The sequence below is a fragment of the Saccopteryx bilineata genome, chromosome 7 (genome assembly GCF_036850765.1).
Source record: "Saccopteryx bilineata isolate mSacBil1 chromosome 7, mSacBil1_pri_phased_curated, whole genome shotgun sequence".
NCBI classification, from domain to species: domain Eukaryota; kingdom Metazoa; phylum Chordata; class Mammalia; order Chiroptera; family Emballonuridae; genus Saccopteryx; species Saccopteryx bilineata.
In genome coordinates, this window is record NC_089496.1 from 90,688,254 (window position 1) to 90,712,597 (window position 24,344).

General features: G+C 38.0%; 1 protein-coding gene across 10 annotated transcripts in view; it reads right to left on the bottom strand.

Annotated features, from left to right (window-relative positions):
- The window catches only part of NT5C2 (5'-nucleotidase, cytosolic II), a 188,926-nt gene that overhangs the window by 21,265 nt on the left and 143,317 nt on the right, over nucleotides 1–24,344 (bottom strand). For all 10 annotated transcript variants that reach the window (XM_066238390.1, XM_066238394.1, XM_066238393.1 and 7 more), the window contains one exon: nucleotides 22,090–22,163. In XM_066238390.1, coding sequence (XP_066094487.1) covers nucleotides 22,090–22,163 — 74 coding nt within the window. The remainder of the gene's footprint in view (nucleotides 1–22,089; nucleotides 22,164–24,344) is intronic.

The window sequence follows — 24,344 nt, forward strand, 5'->3', positions numbered from 1 at the left end:
CATCTGGTCTGCCTGTACAAGTTAATGCTAGTATTTTAATGAGTACAATTCAACTTTCCCTTTCCAAATGCAATCCTTCAGAATATTTCTGAAAATACATAAAAGAAACCATAATTTGGTTGCCTCCCCAAAAGGCAGACGAATGGCTGAGAGGCAGGAAGGAAGAAGGGAAGACCTTGTGAACTTCTTTTGCATTTTTTTAAAACTTGTAACACATTAATGTATTTATCTATTTTTAAAATTAAATTTTAAAAATTTTAAAGCAATGCAAGCACTCAAAGTCCTTTAACATTTGTCATATTTAAAAAGCCTAGACTTTTTAAGGTCCTTAAGAAGATGCCGAGTCTCATCAGAACAGGGCTCCAGAAAGCTATCATTTCTTTTGTTGTCTCAGGGGTATTAATAATTTGATTCTAATGCTAACTCCAGCAAATATTTTCAAACCTGGCTATAGTCCCCCCCCAATTTCAGCCCTATCCTTACCCCTTCACCCCCTCCCCAAAACTTTTTGAAGCCTCAAGTGTGGAATTCTTAAATCTAGATCAGCGGTTCTCAACCTGTGGGTCGCAACCCCTGTGTTTTGGTCGTTCGACCCCCGCCGGGGTTGCGACCCACAGGTTGAGAACCGCTGATCTAGATGATATACACTGTGGTAAAGGAAATGTTAAATATTCATACACATTAACAGGGTAAGAGCAGGTATATTATCATAAAAGCAGGAAAGCATGGTATTAACTGATGTCAATTTGAATTAGTTTGAGAATATAAAATAAACATCTCTCACACTCCAACCAGTGCTTCCACCCAATGGAAAGTAACATTTTAACAAAATTCCCTAAAACAAAAAATTACTTCTAAATCTACAAAAGCCTCACTTATTTCAAACAATATTTAATAATACAAAATTCCAGTATAGCTAACCAATTTGGATAATCCACTGATTCTTTTATGATTTGGCCCATATAAAATGTTTCCAATTATTATTTTTTCAAAAGAATAATTTGCTGGATATGCCTTAAGAATGGAGACAAAAACAAACATTAAACACACCTACACAGGCTCACCCCTAAATAAGTAATTTTCCCTAGTTACTGAATCAGGTAATTACAGAGAGATGGAGTAATGGTGATTAAACCTATGTCTATGAGACAGTTTGCACTGAAACCCAAATCAAATTATTCAGAATGTTTAATGAAAAAAAAAAATACGGGGGGGGGGTCTCAAATCCCTATTTTGCCAGGACAAACCCTAGAAAAGCAGAAAATAAAACCCTACAAACTTGCCACGTTGTGTTTATTCCAGGACAGAAGTCAGTATTCAACTCAGATGACTTGCTAAAGATTCCACCTATAGATATATTCAATATTTTGAATTTCCTTTCCCTAAATGAGTTTAGGGAACTTCCCACAAATATGATGTACATTCCCCATTTGTTGACCTGAAGTTACATAGCAAGTACAAACATAGATGAAGCCAGACTTTAGGTCCCCCTAGGTCTCAACCAAAGCTCTCTGTGGCAGGGCATACTATACTACCCTGCTAAAAATGAATTTCTAAATTGCATAGCCCATCAAAACACGAGCTTAGGTGTTGAAATCCACTCTATCCCTCAAGTTTCTTTTATCTAGCCCTATATCAATTGCTCTAGTCACAGATAGGAATGGATTTAGCAGAGTCCAAGTTCCATTTTGACATCCCTGTCTATTTCACTAAGCTCTATATTAATCAGTAAGAACTACGAGCTATTGACATTTTCTCATAAGCTTCTGGGATAATCATTTCAGTAACACGAACACCCAGGTCATTAAATCATCTGCCAGGGAATAAGTACAACCAGGGCTGGAGAAGCAGACTGCAGCTTGCACAGAGCATGAATTTAGATGTTTTGTTCTAAGTGTCCCTTGGGAATAATCACAATTTGTTCTAGCCTAATAGAAAAAATGACTTTCCTGAAGCCTACAAAGTACCACTGTTCCTTGAAAAATAAGTAAATAAATACATAGATAAAAAGTATAAATTCCTTTTTTTTAAAAACGAGGTCAGCACTGACATGTGGGGAACCACACACATGACCTCTGACTATAGAGCACTAGGCCTCTCCACAGCTACAAAGGTTATTTCAATTTCTGTCACAAAACTGGCCAATAAATGATACATAGTTTCAAGCTCACCTCTTACAACTGATTTTCCAAAACACAACTAGTAGCTTCTAAGTAAACATAATCTCACACATGTACTGCTTATTTCTTCCTCCAGAAAGTCCTCAGCCTATCCTAATGTACACAGTACACAAAGACAAAAGAAAAAGTTATTTTAAGGGCCAAAGTCCAAAAAGAGGACTGCTTTAGCCACTAGGGCAGCACACAGTGTTCTCAGGTTACGTAACCAGCCTATAAAGAGAACAACCAAAGCTTTGAAAGCTAAGCTAGTGAGAGCATTTCAAGATATTCTTTACCCCATCTTCTGCAAGGAAAAAAACAGTTCTTTAAAAGAAATCAACTGCATGTTGTGGGGATGAACGTTGTGAGCTCTGAGTAGATGCTGTTCATACCAGACAGAACTAAGGTTAGAGGAGAGAGTTCCTTTGGAATAAGCCAAAACTTCCTGCAGGAAAGTCTGGAATTCTCATGCACTTTTTACCTTTGCCACCAAGACACACTATGGTAGTATTTTACAGATTTTAGAAAAAAAGGGATGGGGGCAAACCTCTACAGAGGTTCCAGCCTAGCGGAGTGCTGCTGCCAAAATGAGAACTCACATGAGGCAGATGTAGATGCAGAGTGTGTCACTCCAGTCTTGAAGGAGTTACACTGGCTCTCCTGTTAAAAAAAACAAAATAAAGCAACAAAACAAAAACAAAAACAGGTTTTAAAACTGTTGTGATGGGCTGGAACGGAGAGACACTATTTGGAAATTAGTATTTATAAGAATTATTGCCCCCTCCTATTTAGAAGCCATCACTAAAATTCATCTAATTGGCCAAAACAAACAAGGGTATTGAAAATAAGCCTAAGTATTGTGCATTATTTACTTTTCTGGCACCCTGAGCCTAGAATACAAGCCAAGTCTGATCTTGAAATGTTAAGTCAAAAGAAAAAACAGAAAAATTAACTTATTTTGTCTTAGTTTATTTTCTCTAGTATATTTCAGGTTAATATGGTAGAAACTTAATACAGCTCATAAACAGTGATAAAATTGAAACGAACTAAATAAAATTATAAGAATAAACCAGAGCAGTCTGATCTTGCTTTTAAACATTCATTTATACTAAGTCTACCTATACCTAACTTCCTACTTTTTTACCATTTCACTACCTATATTTGTCATCATGATATAGATAAGAACCAACTTCATGCTGCTAAAACCCTTACCAGATGGTCCAAAAGTGAAATAAAAGGAAAATTTTTATAAGGTCTACTGGAAAGTTCTGTCCGTTTTTGGAATAAAACAAAATACAAATTTTTCTTACTGTCAATAAACTTTATTAAATAATTGCCATTATTATTAATGATTTCTTGCCAGCGTGAGGGCAATTTGTATATCCCATTTTTGAAAAACGTTTTATCTTTTGATGCGAAAAATTGAACCAGTGCTTGTTTGATATCTTTTTCATTTTTGAATTTTTTGCCCTTCAAAAAATTTTGGCCTGGCCTGTGGTGGCGCAGTGGTTAAACCTTCGGCCTGGAATGCCAAGGTTGCCAGTTCGAAACCCTGGGCTTCCCTGGTCAAGGCACATACAACAAGCAAGCAATGAACAACTAACATGAAGCAACTATGAGTTGATACTTCCCATTCCATGCTCCCCTTTCTCTCCTGTCTCTATAAAAACCAATAAATAAAGTATTTAAAAAAAAAAAATTTTGTAAGGACAAAAACAAGTGATAGTCGGAGGGTGCTAAGTCCGGGGAATATGGTGGATGCGACAGACATGCTTCTGTAGCATTTCTTCCTTGTTGAAATTCGTAAAAATTACAGTGGCGTAAATGAACTTTATCAGTAGCCATGGGTACACACACTATCACTTCACACATAAGACTAACGTGAATCAACTTTGTTCTAGTTAATTTGCTACGTCAGTATGTATACATTAAGTGATAAAAATAGAGAGGCACACATGTGCCAAATAAACATGCTTTACATGTCGAAACTTGTGATAGAAATGGACAGAACTTTCCGGTAGACCTTATATTTTGGTTCTGTCAGTAGATATTTGTCCTTAGTAAGCAGTCATATTATTCTACTTGAATAATGTTAAAGGCACTACTCAGTTTAGTAAAATAACTGATTCAAAGACACATGAAGAACCCTTAACGATTACTGATACTTTAAAGCAGCAGTTCTCAACCTGTGGGTCGCGACCCAACAGGTTGAGAACCGCTGCTTTAAAGATATGTATTATTTTAACTTTATAGGGAGTCATTTCCCGAGAGACATTTAGGCTAAACATATGGTTAAGACTCCTCCAACTCCTGGACTTTTTGTGAAAGGGAGATGGTACTACACAGAAGAGCAATAATGACTAAATATAATGTCTAAAAGTCCTAAAAACGCCTGACCTGTGGTGGCACAGTGGATAAAGCGTCGACCTGGAAATGCTGAGGTCACCGGTTCGAAACCCTGGGCTTGCCTGGTCAAGGCACATATGGGAGTTGATGCTTCCTGCTCCTCCCCCCCTTCTCTCTCTCTCTCTGCCTCTCCTTCTCCTTTCTAAAATGAATAAAAAAATAAATAAAAAATAAAGTGAAGCAACTATGACTTGATACTTCTTGTTCTCTCCCCTCCTCTCTGTAAAATCAATAAAAATTAAAAATAAAAAAAAATAAAAAAATAAAAAATAAAAGTCCTAAAAACATTACAACTAGTAGAAACCACCACCACCAATCACTATGAAAAACAATCCAATCCAACCACCCAAGAATAGTTATTTGTGCTTATGCTATAAATGTGATCAACATTAACATTGTCTAGTTACTTAGGCTATGCAATATTGGTTCTCTGAGACTATAATTTAAAAATTTTAATTGAGGAAATTTTAAATAAAATCTTTTCAGTTCTCATATAAACAGACCCTAGAGAACTTTTTCTATTTCTACTTTTGAAAATTATTTGAAGACCCTAACACAATAACAGACATAATAAAAAATTTTATAACCAAACTGAAATCACAAATGACCTAAAAAAGATGTTGAAAATTTCTAAAAACAATCTCCATTTTAATTTACTTAAAATACAAAAGCTAGATACCATTCAATACTTTTATAGTAATATAAAATAAAAACAACTCCCAGATGGCTAGATATATAAATAAGTGAAAGACTGCTAATTACAATTCACTGCAATGCAAAATTAAATAGTAATTAAAATATTTATTTGTTTGAAAATTAATGAGTATTAGAAGAATGTTTATTTATTTAGTGAGAGGAGGGGAAATAGTGAGACTCCTACATGTGCCCTGACCAGGATCCTCCTGGCAGTCCCTGTCTGGGGCCGAGCCACTGGCTTCAAGAGGGGAAGAGAAAAAGAAGGGGAGAAGAAAGGGAAGAGAAGCGGATATGTGTGCCTTGACCAGGAATCAAACCTGGGCCATGGGCATGCTGGGCAGATGCTCTATCCACGGAGACACCAGTCAGGGCCAGTACATTTTATGTAAAGTACATTTTATCACTTTTTAAAAGGAGAAAAAAAGGGTGCTCTACCTTGTTTGAAATGTCTTCAATGACAGTATACAACAATGTATAATATTTCTTACTTTAGACTGATTTTTCACCCCTTTAAATGACTCTTATGCCAGTAAGTTTGGAAAGGATATATAATAGCTGACAGAAACACGATCTGAGTGCCCTGGACTATGGTCCAAAAAAAACACACCATGCAAAATGTTCATTTAAACGTTAAGTAAGTACATCAATTCCAATAACAATAAAACAAGATCAGAGTCATCTATGTTTCTCCTCATCCATGTATAGGAAAAAAAATGTTAATTATATTAAACTTTATTAAAATAAAGTTAAAACTATATTAAACGTTATTAAAATAAAGTTAAAACTATATTAAACGTTATCGTAGCTATGTCTAGTTTTTTCCTATACATAGCTACAATAATGTTTAATATATAAATTAGACACTTAAGAGATTAACAACAATAAACTAGAACAATTATAATATACTGCAATAAAAGTTATGTAAACGTGGGCTCTCTCCAAATATCTTACTGTACTATACTCATCCTTCTTCTTGTGATGATGTGAGATGATAAAATGCCAAATCTATTCCTGAGTCTGTGTGACCATCCCTTACTGGCAGTAAAGGGCTTGGTATCACTCGTTTCAGGGATCCCTTGCTGAAGACTTCAATGCTTTCTAGCGCAACACATTACTGTCAATCAGAACACCTTTTCTGTTCATGTCTTCCACCCACAAATTTAATACCTTTCCCATTTTAACTAAGCATTTATCACACAGTGACCGAAACTCCTGCAGCTTGAGGTGCAACAGAAAAACAAGCACTAATTCTTTTTCCTTTTTCACAATTATATGGACAGAAGATTCCTTCTTACTGTAGAGCTTAGTAACCTCAGCATATGATTTTTTTCTTAGCAAGTCAAAAACTTTTACCTCTTTAGTTAACGGAAGCACTTATAAAGTGCTTCTCTTTAGCATATCCAAATTGTGTTTTGGGCTATTATTAAGTAAAATAAGACTTACTTGAACACAACCACTGCACTACCACAACAGTAGATTTAATAATTGAGATGGCTACTAAGTGACTAACAGGCAAGTAGCATATACAGCATGGAAAAGTAGGAAAAGGGATGGATGACTCACATCTCAGGCAGGACAACACAAAATTTCATCATGCTACTCAGAATGGCATGCAATTTAAAACTTATAAACTGTTTCTGGAATTTTCCATTTAACTTTTTCAGGCCATGGCTGACCACAGGTAACTAAACTGTGGTAGAAAGCAAAACTGGGCATGAGGGGGAATGCTGTACTCTGCATGAGTAGGAGGAGAGATCAAAGTTCCTGAGATGTTTCTGCTAGCAGTCGGATAATCCTCTGATTTACCAGCACCAAGAACTACATAATGGCCCTGGCCAGCTGGCTCAGTGGTAGTGTGTCAGCCCGGCGTGTGGAAGTCCTGGGTTCGATTTCCGGCCAGGGCACAGGAAAAGTGCCCATCTGCTTCTCCACCCTTACCCCTCTCCTTCCTCTCTATCTCTCTCTTCCCCTCCTGCAGCCAGGGCTCCATTGGAGCAAAGGTGAACCGGGCGCTGAGGATGGCTCCATCGCCTCCACCTCAGGTGCTAGAATGGCTCCGGTTGCAACAGAGCAATACCCCAGATGGGTCAAGCATCACGCCTTGGTGGGCATGCCAGGTGGATCCTGATAAGGCACATGAGGGAGTCTGTCTCTTTGCTTCCCTGCTTCTCACTTTAGGAGGGAAGAAAAAAAAGAACTACATAGTTTCTTTTAGTTCTTCCCTGGTATTCTTAATAGTTTTATTCTATGTTCTCTCCCCACTTTAGGCTTGTAATACAAAGTGCTTAGGTTTGAGATAATTGGATTTCATCCCTAGTGGCTAATGATGTGGCCTAGAAAAGGAGAGGAAAGCAGAAAAATTCAAAAGGGAGCAATCTAAAATGTATTTTCAGCCCCTCTTAAGATTTTTTTAATTGAAAAAACAAACAAATAAACCAGAATCCTAACAATATTTGGCTTCATTCCCTTAAGGTTATTTCTAAAAATTAAAGAAAAATTCTGTAAAAATAAATTGTATAAAACTATTCATATTTGAGGATTATATTCAAATTAAAGAGAAAGGTGCATTTTGCCCTCAGGAAGATTTCCATTTTGTGAAAAACAAAAATATATTTTTTAAAATGAGCTTTTTCTCATCTTGATAGAGGTCAGTTGATAATTTATGTTCCCCTGAGAGCTGGGAGCAGCACAAAAAATGGAAACTGACCTATGTTTAAATTCTAGCAATGAGTCTTAAATCCATTGCTAGCTATATATAAATCATTTTACCTCTTGACTTGGTGGCCTTACTTGTAAAATGGAGCTAGTAATCCATATCTCAATGGGCTGTTGGGAGGATTAAAAGGTACACTGTATATAAAGTATATTTTCTAAACATAATAGTGCATGCTTAATAAATGTTTGCTCTCTTCCTCTTGACAATTTCTCAGAAAAAAAATGGGAGAAACTAGACACTGGCCATGGCCTCCATTAGTTCTGAAATGGTGACAGAAATAAGAAACTCATTGTTAAACAAATCAAAATGGTTCAGAACCTGAAGGTGTTGGAGCTGGCAAAAAAAATGGAATGTGTCTCTTCTTGGATCTTTGAGCCCAAGAGGAAAAAAAACAAACAAAAAGCAGACTTCTTAATTAAAAAAGAAAAATCAACCCTGGCCAGTTGGCTCAGTGGTAGAATGTCACCCAGCATGTGGATATCCCGGGTTCAATTCCCAGTCAGGGCACACAGAAGTGCACATCTGCTTCTCTATCCCACCCCCCTTCTCTCTTCCCCTCCACCCTCCTGCAGCCATAGCTGGACTGGTTCGAGCACAGAGTACATCAGCAGGGTGCTGAGGATGGCTCCAAGGAGCCTCCACCTCAGGCTATAAAAATAGCTTGGTTGTGAGCATGGCCCCATACGCGCAGAGCATCAGCCACAGAGGAGGGATGCCAAGTGGATCTCGTTGGGGTGCATGTGGGAGTCTATCTCCTCTCATCTCACTTGGAAAAGAAGAAAAAAAATAATACATAAATAAGAAAAATCAAGATGGTATCCTCAATAAGCCACATTAGAAATAATAATACATTTTCATAATCCTAAACCAAGAGTAACTCTAAATTTGTGAAGGGCATTAAGTATATGTTAACAAACATTTCCCCACCCCACCATCTAAAACTGTTGCTCTATTTATTTTCTCTTGAGGTAAAGACTTCTGAAAATTTTACTATTCTACATATATAATTTTGATGTTAATGCCATGGAACTTATTGTTTTAAGTCTTCCACAGAACCACACAGGTCAACTACTTCTTTCCACTGAAGAGTTCTTATTGTTTAAAAAACAAACAGCCTGACCAGGCAGTGGCGCAGTGGATAGAGCATCAGACTGGGATGCGAAGGGCCCAGGTTCGAGACCCTGAGGTCACCAGCTTGAGCGCGGGTTCATCTGGTTTGAGCAAAAGCTCATCAACTTGGACCCAAAGTCACTGGCTCAAGCAAGGGGTTACTCAGTCTGCTGAAGGCCCATGGTCAAGGCACATATGAGAAATCAATCAATGAACAACTAAGGTGTCGCAACAAGAAACTGATGATTGATGCTTTTCATCTCTCCCCCTTCCTGTCCGTCCCAATCTGTCTCTCTCTGTCTCTGTCACAAATAAATAAAATGTCAACGTGGCATAGAAATCTTATAAATAAACTAATAAAAACATAAAATATGCGTAGCTCACTTTACAAGGGTAACTGATGATCATCTCTGAAAAACTGTTTTAAGGTACTAGGTGGCATTCAGATGAAATAAAGATAACAATCTTCCCAATGTTAATACTGTAACTAAAAATCATAAAAATTAAAAAAATACAAGGCAATCAATTTCTCTTGTAACAGACTAAAACAACCCCCCATATGGCCAGTAGTAATGGCCCTTGCCATTCACATGCAGGTTCCCATAGAATTTAGGCAGATGATAAAACAGTGGAGCCAAAAAATGGTGGGCCATTACTTTATTCAAGACTCGCACTGGCTGACGAGCAAACACACAGGGAAAAAACACTGCCCTTTCACTTAGGGCTCCCAAAGCCACTGACACCTTCTCTGGTTCCAGAACCAGGAGAATATTCTCTGGTTTCTCCTAGAATCAAAGGCCCCACCAATCTCAGCAGAGCTCGCTAAAGTCCCTCACCTCTGTTCCCCATCTCCTTCTTCAAACTTCAGCACCCTGCATTCTCTATGCCAGGGGTCAGGAACCTATGGCTCGCGAGCCAGATGTGGCTCTTTTGATGGCTGCATCTGGCTCGCAGACAAATCTTTAATTAAAAAAAAAATAATAACGTTAAAAATATAAAGCATTCTCATGCATTAAAATCCATTCATTTCCTACCGCTCATGTTCATCGTTTCAGGTGGCTGGAGCCAATCACAGCTGTCCTCCGGGACAACACCAAATTTTTATTGGATAATGTATAATGTACACGGGTCGTTGTATGGCTCTCACAGAATTACATTTTAAAATATGTGGCATTCATGGCTCTCTCAGTTTAAAAAGTTCCTGGTCCCTGCTCTATGCTCTCACTCCGCAAATATCGTTTCTCTCTCCTCCAGCACACATTAGCAAGACAAAGTACACACCAAGCAGGAAGCACACACCAGCACACACCAAGCAGAAAGGTAATTTGCAATTTCACAGATCACATACCTGGCACTGCCCAGCACTATTTTTTAACGTTAAAGTGAGCAAGCTCAAAAAATACAAATTTTACAAACTTATTTGCCCAATACCTCCCCCCAAAAAACCCTCCCCAACTTCATTCTACCGAAGATCTATATAGTTTACTTTTGAAAAGTTCTAAGTTCAGAATAAAATTCTTGAGTCCATATATGTATGTATGCCTCGCCCTCTTATGAGTGACAAATCAAACCTTCAAATGATTATTCACCACTAATTTTTTGGGGGGAGGGTATTTTTCTGAAGCTGGAAACGGGGAGAGACAGACAGACTCCTGCATGCGCCCGACCGGGATCCACCCGGCACGCCCACCAGGGGGGCGACGCTCTGCCCACCAGGGAGCGATGCTCTGCCCCTCCGGGGCGTTGCTCTGTTGCGACCAGAGCCACTCTAGCGCCTGGGGCAGAGGCCAAGGAGCCATCCCCAGCGCCCGGGCCATCTTTGCTCCAATGGAGCCTCGCTGCGGGAGGGGAAGAGAGAGACAGAAAGGAAGGAGAGGGGGAGGAGTGGAGAGGCAGATGGGCGCCTCTCCTGTGTGCCCTGGCCAGGAATTGAACCCGGGGGACTTCTGCACACCAGGCCGACGCTCTACCACTGAGCCAACCGGCCAGGGCCTTATTCACCACTAATTTTATCAGCCTCAATATCTGAAATGAAGAACAATATTCTCAAAATATTGGGATCATTCAAAGCAAATTTTCTTACTGGTATGAAGTATAAAAAAAGTGAGAAATCAAATCATAACACTCCCTCGTCAAGGAGGTCTTCTATGGCCATTTTCTAAAACAGCAAAAACAGCTGTTTCTTATGAAAATAGCTTACATCTCCAAATTAGATCTCACCCCTCTATACTTTCCATGAAAGTCCAATAATTTCACACAGTTGAAAACAAGAAAACTCTGAGAAACCCTATGTTGATGTTTTTTCAGAACAAAATTAGGCAGTTTACTGTGGGAGACTATGAGTTGACCAAAGTCCTTGCAGTTTAATAAGCCAAAAGGATAAGCTCTTCCCCACAAATCTGATTGTTTGATTAAGTGGCTAAAGGCTACACCTTTCTCCACACCTCCTTGTTAGCTGTGTTTCCACTGTCCTATCCCCCTTTCCCTTGAAGAGACTGGAGGCAGTTTTCTTTTTACCCTTTGTTTTGTGAAGTTAAGATGTTATATGCATGGTGGGGGTTTTCTGCACTTGAGAAAATTCTTGGTTTCCCGGAAATGTGACTTTGTATCAGAGATCTCTTTGACTTGCTAAGGACTTTGTTTTGCACTATAAAAATAAAGCTTTTGGGAGTGCAGAGGCTTTGGTAGGCCATCAGCCACCATAAGACCTCCTGATCCCATCCTTTTTCTTTCTGTTATTTATTTTCTAATCCTCCACCTTTCCCACCTGAGACATGCAAAATTATGAGTCACACTGGTTCACAACAGTTTACAGTAAAAGCCCTAAGCCAATAACCGCCTTCTTTCAATAAATGTACCATTCAAAACATGACTGCCAGTTGAAATGTCCTATCCACACACTTCAGAAGCATCAATACTAGGCTCATTATCAATTTCACTACATCGTAACTCTAAACACTATTGTAATCCATCTGTGCTGTAAAGAGTAGCGCCATTACATGCAAAATATTGTTTGCCAGAATAGCCAATTCACAGATTATTCTGGATAGCAGTTTCACAGCATGTCTACTCATTTCATTTCAGATAAAATAAACACTTACTGGGTTATTTCTTCCCCTAATAAAAAAAAAAGTCAAGTGCTTATTGAATGTCTTCTCTGTGTTAGGAATAATTCTATGCAAAGAAAGTACCTATTTGTTGTAACAACTACTATTTATGAAGCACATAATATATAATAAGGTAACATAAAAAATAAGACACTATTTCTTCCCTCAATTACCAAACTCTAAAGTCAAAATAGACAGGAAAAAAATTTTTAAAAATGCATTATGCCACATTTCATTCTGCACAGAAAATTGGCATTTTCCAAAAACACTTGAAGAAAAGACAGTGTATGGCCAGCAGTCACTGCTGTCGTTGACATTCACATGCAGGTTTCTCATTGAATTTGGGAAGACGGTAAAAAAAAATAGTGGGGTCAAAAAATAGCCATTCCTTTATTCAAGACTCACACCAGCCGATAAGCAAACACACAGGGAAAAAACTTCCCTCTTCATTCAGAGCTCACAAAGCTACTGACACATTATCCAGTTCCTCCTAGAATCAAAGGCCTCACCAGTCCCAAAGTCCCTCACCTCTGGTTCTCCATCTGCCAACATGGCTTCTTATTCTGCAAAATTGGCTACTCTCTCTTTCCCTGCCATCTTGGCTTCTCTTTCTCCTCCTTCCTCTTCTTTCTTTTTAAAATTTTTCTGGCACAAAAACCTCTCCTTCAGCAAAAATTAGCATAACAATGGTCCTTCCCAAGCAGGAAGGTAATTAGCAATTTCACAGATTACATACCTGGCGCTGCCCAGCACCATTTTTAACAATAAAAGTGAGCAAACTAAAAAAGTCATATTTTATAAACTCATTTGCCCAACAGTCAGTTAACAACCTAAGAAATAATGTTAATGGTGCTGAGAGTTAGAATACAGAAGGAAAACAATCATAAATTTAAAAATTATAATTAAACAAAAATGTTACTGCCTAAACCTAATAAAAAATAAACCAAATAAAAGAAAATGGTGTCTAAAGTATATATTTGGATATTACCTTATTATATTCATTTTGTTAAGTAATTACTTTTTTGTAGTTATCAATTTTCATAAAAGCAGGCTGTAACTTCATACTTATAATTACTTTAAAATTAGCTATAAATTTAAAACTCCCACATTCTCTTGCATTCACTACAGCAAAAGGTTCTTTGGTAGGGGGGATTAATAAAATTGAAAAAACTTCTACCTAGATAGATGAAATAAATACAAATTATCAAAACAAATACAAGAAGAAATAGAAACAGGCTAGCCTTATATAATTTTTTAATTTTATTTATTGGTTTTAGAGAGGGAAAGAGAGAAAAAGAAAGAGAAAAAGAGAGAGGAGTGGGAGAAGAGCAGTAAGAATCAACTCATAGTTGCTCCTCATACCTGCCTTGACCAGGCAAGCCTGGGGTTTTGAACTGGCGACCTCAGCATTCCAGGTCGATGCTTTATCCACTGCACCACCACAAGTCAGGTTAGCCCTATATTTATGTTTAAAAGTTGCATGTATAATTTTAAATCTTCCCACAAAAATAACTCCTGGTTCAGGTGGCTTCAATAGTTAATTCTATTAAATATGCAATTCACCCTTTTAACAAACAACAAAAAAACCCACTAAACTAAACAAAAAAACATGACCATCAATAGAGGGATAGAAAGTATTTGATGAAATTAAGCACCCAGGCTCTGGCCAGGTAGCTCAGTTGCTTACGGCACTGTCCCAACATGTCAAGGTTGCAGGTTTGAACCTATTAGGACACAGAAGAATCAACCAATGAGCACATAAATAAGTGAAACAACAAATTGATGTTTCTTTTTCCCTTTCCTCTTTCTCTAAAATCAATACATTTAAAAAACTGAAATTCAGCACCCGTTCATGTTAAAAATTAAACTCCTAGAAAACTAAAATGGAACTTTCTCAACGGAACAAAAACCTACAACAGCATACTTTATAGTGAAAAACTGAACATTCTTTAAGATTAAGAACATGACAAAGAGGTCATTCTCAGCATCTCTATTCAATATGGTTTTACTTAGAGCAATAAGTCAAAAAAATTTTTTTAATTTATATTTTTTCATTGATTTTAGAGAGAGAAGTAGGGAGACAAAGGGAAGGAGAGAAGGAGGGAGGAGAAAAGGGAGAGGAGAGAGGGGGGAGGAGAGAGGGGAAAGGAGAGAGCGAAGTGGGAGATGGAGGGTAAAGGGGAAGAGAAGAAGGGGAGTGGGAGAGATGGAGGGAGTGGGAGAGAGAGAAGATGGAAGAGAAAGGGGGAATGTTGGTCAAATAAGTTTATAAAATATGATTTTTATGTTTGCTCCCTTATAATTTGCATTGGGGGCTGGGCAGTGCCAGGTGTATGTAGGTCTATGAAATTGCAAATTACCTTCCTGCTTGGGAAGGGCCATTGTTTTGCTGATGTTTGTTGGATGAGAGGTTTTTGTGCCAGAAGGTTTTTTGGGGGGTTTTTTTTTTTTGTATTTTTCTGAAGCTGGAAACGGGAAGGCAGTCAGACAGACTCCCGCATGCGCCTGACCGGGATGCCCACCAAGGGGCGATGCTTCACCCATCCGGGGCGTTGCTCCTCCTTGACCAGAGCCATTCTAGCGCCCAAGGCAGAGGCCATGCAGCCCTCCCCAGCACTTTGCTCCAATGTAGCCTCGGTTGCGGGAGAGGAAGAGAGAGACAGAGAGGAAGGAGAGAGGGAGGGGTGGAGAAGCAGATGGGCGCTTCTCCTGTGTGCCCTGGACTCCTGCACGCCAGGCTGACGCTCTACCACTGAGCAAACCGGTCAGGGCCCAGAAGGTTTTGAAAAAGAGAGAGAGAAGCCATGTTTGCAGAGTGAGAGAGCGGAAAGAATGCAGAGTGCTGAAGAAGAAGCCAGTTTGTGCAGAGAGAGAGAAGGTGTGCAGATGGGGAACCAGAGCTGAGGGGCTTTCACGAGCTCCGCTGAGACTGGTGGGGCCTTTGATTTTAAGAGGAACTGGAGAAGATTCTCCTGGTTGTGGAACCAGAGAATGTGTCAGTGGCTTTGGGAGTCCTGAGTGAAAGGGAAATGTTCTCCCTGTGTAGTGCTCGTTAGCCGGTGAGAGACTTTAATAAAGGAATAGCCCACCATTTTTTTGGCTCCACCGTTTCCTTACCATCTGTCCGAATCCAATGGGAACCTGCATGTGCATAGCCACAACAGCTGCAACCACTGGCCATACAGTGAAAAGGGGGAAAGAGAAGAAAGGGGAAGAGGAGAAAGAGAAGAAAAGGGGAGAGGGGGAGAGGGAGGAGAGAAAGGGAGAGAGAGACATTGATTTGTTGTTCCACTTATTTATGCATTCATTGGTTAATTCGTATATGTGCCCTAACCAGGGATAGAACCAACAATCTTGGTGTATCAGGTGATGTTCTAATCAACTGAGCCACTGGGCCAGGGCAAAAAAATTTTTTTTTCATTTCAAAAAAATGTTTTAAATAAAATAAGATATAAAGATATATAGATTGGAGCAAAGTTGGGCTGGGCTCTGGGGATGGCTCCATGGCCTCTGCCTCAGGTGCTTGAATGGCTCCGTTGCAACACCCCAGATGGGCAGAGCATTGCCCCTAGTGAGCATCCAGGGTGTATCCCGGTCAGGTGCATGCCGGAGTCTGTCTCTCTGCTTCCCCGCTTCTCACTTCAGAAAAATACACACACACAAAAAGACAACCCAATTTAAAAATGGGCATTTGAATAGGCATTTAAAAATATATATATATATAAATAGCTAATAAGTACGTGGAGATTATAAATATCACTAGTTATCAAGAAAATACAAAGTAAAATCACAAGACAACACTACATACCCACTAGAATGGATAAACTCAAAGACCTGATAATATCAAGTATTGGTAAGGAGTAGAGTAACTAGAATTTTCATGCTTGCTGGTGAGAATTTAAAATGGTTTTACTACTTTGAAAAAGCATTAGTTTCCTATAAGGAAGACCTACAATCTAGCAATTTTACTCTTAGGTATTTACCCAGAAGAAATAATAATAAACATCCACAGAAAGACCTGTACACCAATGTTCATAGTAGTTTTATTCATAACAGCCCGAAACTGAAAACAACCCAAATGTCCATCAACAGATAAACATATTGTGGTATACCCAAACAATTTGGGTACCCCTCCAAAAAAGGGAAAGTTTAAAAAGAAAGAAGGTAATTTTATAATGTTGAATGGTTAATATTACTAATAATAAATACAATCTATTGTTCCACTTAGTTACTTTTATTTGTTGATTCCTGTATGTGCCCTGACCAGAGATTGAGCCCACAACTTTGGCATTATCAGAATGACGCTCCAACCAAATGATCCACCCACCAGAGCTAAACTTTAAATATCTTAAAATTTTGTTAATTATACCTTAATAAAAATAAATAAACAAACAAACAAATAAATAAATACAACCCTGGTCCTGACCAAGTAGCTCAGTTGGTTAGAGTGTCGTCCTGATATGCCAAGGTTGTGGGTTCAATCCCCAATAAAGACACATACAAGGCCTGACCAGGCGGTGGCACAGTGGATAGAGCATCAAATTGAGATGTGGAGGACCCAGGTTCAAGACCCTGAGATTGCCAGCTTGAGCGCGGGCTTATCTGGTTTGAGCAAGGCTCACCAGCTTGAGCCCAAGGTCACTGGCTCAAGCAAGGAGTCACTGAGTCTGCTGTAACCCTCTCCCCACCCCCCACCCCCCATCAAGGCACATATGAGAAATCAATCAATAAACAACTAAGGAACCACAACAAAGAATTAATGTTTCTCATCTCTCTCCCTTCCTGTTTGTCCTTATCTATCCCTCCTCTCTGACTCTCTCTGTCTGCCACAAAAAAAAGACATACGAGAATCAACCAATGAATGCATAATTGAAAGAAAAAGCAAACTGATGTCTCTCTCCCTTCCCCTCTCTCTCTCTCTAAAAATCAGTAATTTAAAAAAGAAAAAATTATGCATACTAGTATCATGCTCATGAGAAGGGCACATCATTTCAGTGGTATTCTTCCCCAACATATATAATACTTCAACCTATTTCTTACCTTTTACAATTGTACTATGGTCAACTATGGTCAAATAAGATGTTACCATTAGGAAGGAGAAAGGTAAACTCTATTATTTTTGCAACTCTTCTGTAGATCTAAAAATTATTTCAAAATAAAAAGTTTTCAAGTGTTAGGAGTAAAAAAAAAACTATTTATTAATAGACACAACATGAATGAATCACAAAAACATTATGCTGAGCAAAGGAAGCCAGACACAGAGAACATACTGTGAGATTCCATTTATATGACATTCTAGAAAAGGTAAAATTAATAGTAAAAAAGAAAAAGCCCTGAAATAAAGGGGATTAGAAGAGAGAACTGACTTCCAGGAGGCCATAAGGGCACTTTTGTGAAAGATGGAAACATCCTTTATTGAGGTGGTGATTACATAAGTGTATCCACTCTGTTGAATTCTAAATGCATGTGGCTTCATTGTAACTTATTCCTCAAAAATGTTTATTAAAATGTAAAAAGTTCGTATTTAAAAGTGTTTCACTTGAATAATTAGTGTATACTACATAAAGTATCATGATTGAGTCTTTTGTGTGTGTGTGTGGGGGGGAAGATAGTGAGACAGACCTTTTGCATGCACTCAAACAGGATCTACTTGCAACCCCTGTCTGGGGCTAATGCTTGAAATCAGGTGAGCTATTTTTAGCACCAGAGGCTGACACACTGAGCTATCCTCAGCACCAGGGGCCAACAATGGAACCAATCGAGCCACTGGCTGTGGGAGGGAAAGAGAGAAAGAAGGGGGAGAGGGACGGGAAGAGAAGAAGATGGTCGCTTGTCTTGTATGCCCTCAATGGGAATCAAACCCAAGACATCCATACACTGGGCCAAAGCTCTATCCACTGACCTGCTGGCCAGGACCCCATGATTGATTCTTAAACTGAGATATTAAAACTTAGGCACCCAAACTGTTCATTCAATAAATATTTACTGGGCACCTACTATATGCCAGGCTTCAGAGAGTACATAAAATAGATATAAATGTGAAAAAGAAAGGCATTGCCCTTGAGAAACTCATAGGCCGATGGGGAGATAGGCAAGTAAACAAAAGTTGCCAGTGACACAAATTGCTCTGAAGGAAGGAATGATGTACCAAGGATTATACAGAGAAAACAAATGTCTCAGAGAATGCTTCAAAAAAATATAGACCCTTTCTAAGAATTTATCCTGTGAGTCTATTACATTTACTCCACAAATATTTATCCCAAATACTCAGTGTTTAAAAAACACAAAAACAGTTCTTTTAGTCTTGTCTGTGTACTTCATGGCAGTTTTCTGAGGAACAAGCCTTAGCAGTAAGAGTACAGTTTGCTTTTTAAATAACCAATTTATTCACAGATAAATTTAATGAATATCATTCTGGAAAAGAGGTGAGGGTATTAAGTCAATAAACTTGTTTTCCTGTATGCTTTATGAAGTGGAGGCGATACCACAAGAGTAACAACGTTTTTCACCCAACATGAAATTGTTGGAATAATGTAGAGTCTCTCAAAAGGACTATTTTAAAGTGCTTTGCCCATTTGAGTAGTTAAGTCCTGGTTTGTTTAAGAGGAGGAGCTTATTACTTTGAAATTATCTCACTATAAACTGTCATTATTCAAATGATAGTTTAAACTTATTATATACATGTATGCTTAGATTTGAATCTTACTTCAACTAATATCATAACTAAATGTCCTTGACAAAGTCCTTAATGTCTTAAGTGTCATCTGCAAAATGGATATAATAATAGCATCGTCCTTATAGGGTTTTTGTAAATATTAAATTAGTGACATAAATGAGGTGATCCATGTATTAAATAATCTATGTAAAACACTTAAAACAGTGTGGCCTATAATAAGCACTTAATAAATAGTAATAATCACTACTACTATAAATACCTATAAGCAAAGTACATTAAAGTATGGACTAAAAGTAATTATTAAAATATGAAGTGGACAAGAGAAAAAAATATGAAAGGGGGCACAAAAAAAAGCAAATAAAAAGAAACCATGAGCTATTTTTAAACTTTAGAGGTTACGATTCAGTGACTTTTTCACTAAATAAGAGAATTCATTTTTTCATTATACTGTGAGAATATATAATTATTTCAATGCTCAGTAACAAAATATGTTGGGCACATTACAAGTTTTCAATAAATTTTTATTAAACTATTTCAATAAGAATGTCTTAATAACCAGTGGGGGGGAAAGTTTGTCCCATTTTGACCCAATTAATTTCTATTTCTGCTTAGATAATATCTCTTTCAGTTACCTTGCCATTCATTTCCCCAGAAAGCTAAAATCCTAGAAAGAAGAGAAATTGTAGGCTTTTTCTCCCAATTAGGACAGAAAGACCTACACTGAGAAAGTACAGTGCTTCTACCTGCTTTCTCACAAGTGTCCCCAAAAGTGCCTGTGTTCAATCAGGAAAATCAAAATGTTGCAAAAACAACTTTAAGGGAACAAAAAGCCAAAAAAACAGTATGGATGGAACAAAAAAAAAATTCAATTCAGTGTATATCTACTGCTCACAGAAATCAGGGGATATTTCAAAATGAATATGAAGAGATTTTAAAAAAGCATTTGATTTTTTTTTTTTAAATACTTTATTGATTTTACAGAGACAGGAGAAAAAGGGCAGCATGGAATGGGAAGTAACAACTCATAGTTATTTCAGGCTAGTTGTTCATTGCTTGCCTGCGGTATGTGCCTTGACCAGGGAAGCCCAGGGTTTCGAACCGGCAACCTTGGCATTCCAGGCCAAAGGTTTATCCACTGTGCCACCACAGGCCAGGCGCATTTGATTTTTTTTACTAAACAAGAACATCAGAAAAGCAAACGACAAGTTAAAAAAAGTTGTTCAACTATGTAAATGAGATGTAAAACCAACTTTTATTTCATTGGTGAAAATGTACGATACGAAAGGCTGAAAGTACTGAAGTATCTGCATGGTCCCTGATACCCTGATTTTTGTGAGCAGTTTTATATATATATTTTGTTGTTGTTGTTGTATTTTTCTGAAGTGAGAAGTGGGGAGGCAGAGAGACAGACTCTTGCATGTGCCTGACAGGGATCCACCCAGCAAGCCCACTAGGGGGTGATGCTCTGCCCATCTGGGGCTGTTGCTCTGTTGCAACTGGAGCCATTTTAGCGCTTGAGGTGAGGTCATGGTGCCATCCTCAGTGACCAGGCCAAATTGCTCCAGTGGAGCCTTGGCTGTGGGAGGGGAAGAGAGAGAGAGAGAGAGAGAGAGAGAGAGAGAGAAGGGAGAGAAAAAGGGTGGAGAAGCACAGGGTCGCTTTTCCCGTGTGCCCTGACCGGGAATCAAACCTGGGACATCCATATACCGGGCCAACACTCTACCAATGAGCCAACCAGCTAGGGCCCAGTGTATATATTTAATACATAATTTGTTTGGTACATATCAAGGGTAGTTAACCTTTTTATACCTACCTCCCACTTTTGTATCTCTGTTAGTAGTAAAATTTTCTAATAGTAATGGTGATTTATAAAGTAGGGAAGTAACTTTGCTTTATAAAATTTTAAAGCAGAGTTATAGCAAGTTAAGGCATATAATAATAATTACTTACCAAGTACTTTATGTCGGATTTTCGCTAAGTTTGGCAGAATTAATCTTTATAGAACTTACTATAGTTAAATCTATCTTTTTATTTATACTTTGGTTGCTCGGCTACAGCCCACCATGAAAGCTGGAAGGCCCACTAGTGGGCAGTAGGGACCAGGTTGACTACCACTGGTATATATCATGGCCACATCTATGTGGCAAGTAGTACCTATAAACTGTATCTATTCATTTTTGCACATTATTATTATTTATATTTGTAGTCTAAATTGAACATCAAATTGAGATTTGAAACACAAATCAGTTTTCTAATACTATTATATAAGTTTCCTGAAAATAAGTAACTTTATACAATTTAAAGATTTTTGTGTATTTAAAAACAATGTTTTAGAGAAAATGCCAATTCTTTTGAGTGTCACAGCTATGCACATGTACATGGCACATCCATTAAATGCACACACGCTCAACTCTCTCATCCCTACTACTTCTTAAATGACATTTTCATTACTATTTGTACCAGATTGCAAATATTTTAATAAAAACTTTTTAAGTTCTGAATAGATGTTGCAACTATTGACTAATGAATTGAAACAGCATTGTTAGTGTTTAAGATGTATCTAAGACTGAACAAAGCTAATAGCTCTAGTTTTTAAAAAGTCTTTCTTTCCATAGTATGTGCACAATCATGTTAATGAAAACTGAACACATTTTCCATTTGTCTTAAAGATAACATTAAAATTTTTTACTGATAAAACGTTTACCTTGCTGACTATGGTGGCGCAGTGGATAGGGCATTGACCTGGAATGCTGAAGTCCCTGGTTCAAAGCCCTGTGCTTGCCTGGTCAAGGCACATATGAGAAGCATCTGTGAGCTATTGCTGCCCACTCCTCCCCCTTCCTTTTCCCTCTCTATCCTCTCAAAAAAATCAGTAAATAAAATCTAAAAAAAACCAAAATAGTTTACTTATGGTAGAGTAAGAGATACAAAATCACATCCTTAAAGAACAGCTTAATAAAATAAAAGCTACAGTATACACAAATATATTATTTCACCATTATTTCTTACCAAGGTCTCTAAAATAATTTAGTACTTGTTCTACTTATCTATACAAACTAAATGTCAAGGATACCTAGTTACTCTCAATACTCACAAATCTCAACAAAAGCAGCTTGATAATTAGACCCTCTGACACCTAATCAACTTACTGAATTGCACTACTGTGGACCACTATAATATATCTAAAGCAATTTTAAGCAATCAAAAAGTGCTACTTACCAGCAAGTGTATAATCCATATCAAAACCAAAACACTTTATTTTCTCCATGGCTAAACTTCGATTCACAAACACCCTAAAAAAGGAGTAAAAAATGATATCTCGATTAACACTGAAACAAAAAAATTAACAGAATTTTTAGCTACATTTTTAATTCTTATTTAAATACCAATATAAAAAGTCATAATAAAATGATTCAAACCTTCCTTATACCTTAAATCAGACATTATATGAAAATATGTGAATTTTCTTAATTTTTTTTTAAATTTTATTTATTTTATTTATTTATTCATTTTAGAAAGGAGAGAGAGAGGGAGAGAAGAGAGAGACAGAGAGAGAGAAGGGGGAGGAGCAGGAAGCATCAACTCCCATATGTGCCTTGACCAGGCAAGCCCAGGGTTTTGAACCGGCGACCTCAGCATTTCCAGGTCGACGCTTTATCCACTGCGCCACCACAGGTCAGGCTCTTAATTTGTTTTATTATTAACCATAATGCCATGTAGTCAAAACTTCAGAGAACTGCTTTTCTTTTTCAAAATATCTCATAAAAATAAGTTTATTTCAGAGATTTTAATAATTCATTCACTCATTCATTTATAGTTTATTTAATAAACAAAGGTTCTTAAGCCTACCAGATTGCCAGATATTAAAGACATAAATAAAGCTTCATTCAACAAATACTTAATGAATGCCTACTACATGCTAGGAACTAGGATGTGGCAGTGAACAAGAATACTTGCTCTCATGGAACTTCTATTTTGTGTTTTGTCTTGTTTTGGTTTGGTTTTTCTTTGTTTTTTAATTCTTCTTAATTGAGAAGTGGGAATGCCCTGACCAGGATCCACCCAGCAAGCCCCCTAGGAGGCAATGCTCTGCCCATATGAGAATGTTGCTCCATTGCTTGGCAACCAAGCTACAATATTTTAGCACCTAAGGCGAGGCCATGGAGCCATCCTCAGTTCCCAGGGCCAACTTGCTCCAACCAAGCCAACTGGCTATGGAAGGGGAAGAGAGAGATAGAGAGGAGAGGAGGATGAGTAGAGAAGCAGATGGTCACTTCTGTGTACCCTGACCAGGCACTGAACCCAGGATATCCATACACCAGAACCACTGAGCCAACCAGCCAGGGCCTCTTTGTTTGTTTTCTGAGAGAGAGACGCATCAACTTGTTGTTCCACTTAGTTGTGCACCAACTGATCGCTTCTTGGGGCTCAAACCAGTAACCTCAGGGTTGAGCTGGCACCCTCTGGATCAAGCCGGCAGCCTCAGGATCCAGGCAGCAAACCGGGATTGAACTGGCAACCTAGGCACTCTGGGACAACACTCTATCCACTGCAGTACCAGCCAGAGCCAAAACTTCTGTTTTAGCTTAAAATTTCTACCCTTGAGAAATTCTGCCTAGCAGAAGAGGGACTTATAAGCAAATAATTATAATGATTCAATAAATGCTATAAAATATTATGTAAGAGAGGGCACCAGTTGTTTAGAGCCCAGAAGAGATGTGTGAGCTGAATCTTAAACTATGAGTAGAAGTTTTCCATTAGAATAAAGCAAGAAAGGCAAGCCAGGCAGAATAACTAAGCAAGGACAAGGTTTATAATGAACTACAAAACATTTATTGTGGTTGGAGCTGAGGAGTTTTTCTTAAGTTTTGCTTTTGTTTTTGCAAAAGAAGTTTTTATAAAGGAACAGGTGTGGAGGGAAGGGGCAATAAAATCTATGAAGCCAAAAAAGTTAACAGGGATCAAAATCAAGAATATTCTGCATGCTATGGGAGCATGGATTTTATCTGACAGGTAAGAACAAATTATCAGATTTTGAAGAAATGAAATTCAAATTTCAGAAAGATCATGATGAAGACAGGAAAAACTAAAAATATAATAGTATGGTTGATCATTACATCATGATGGCGTTTTGGGGTAAGTTTTAATCATTTCTAAAAATAAGTATATTCTTTTCATCTGAACCCAGGCTTCGTGACCAAAATTACTGAAAGCTTTATTATTTAATGCTTTATTATGACCAACCTTTTTATTTCATAAGTAACTGTGAGAAATGAGAATGCTTTAAATCACCTAAAAAACCTGTTAAAAATACAGATGCCTGGGTTGGCCTCCCCCATTAATGATGTAGGTAGGTCAATAGTGTTCAATGAGGAGTAACTGCACCAGCAGATGCAGAACACTCTACTGGAGTGCAAAAAGAAAATATTAGATCTTATATTTATTTCATCACTTAAAAATGTCTAATTTGGTCT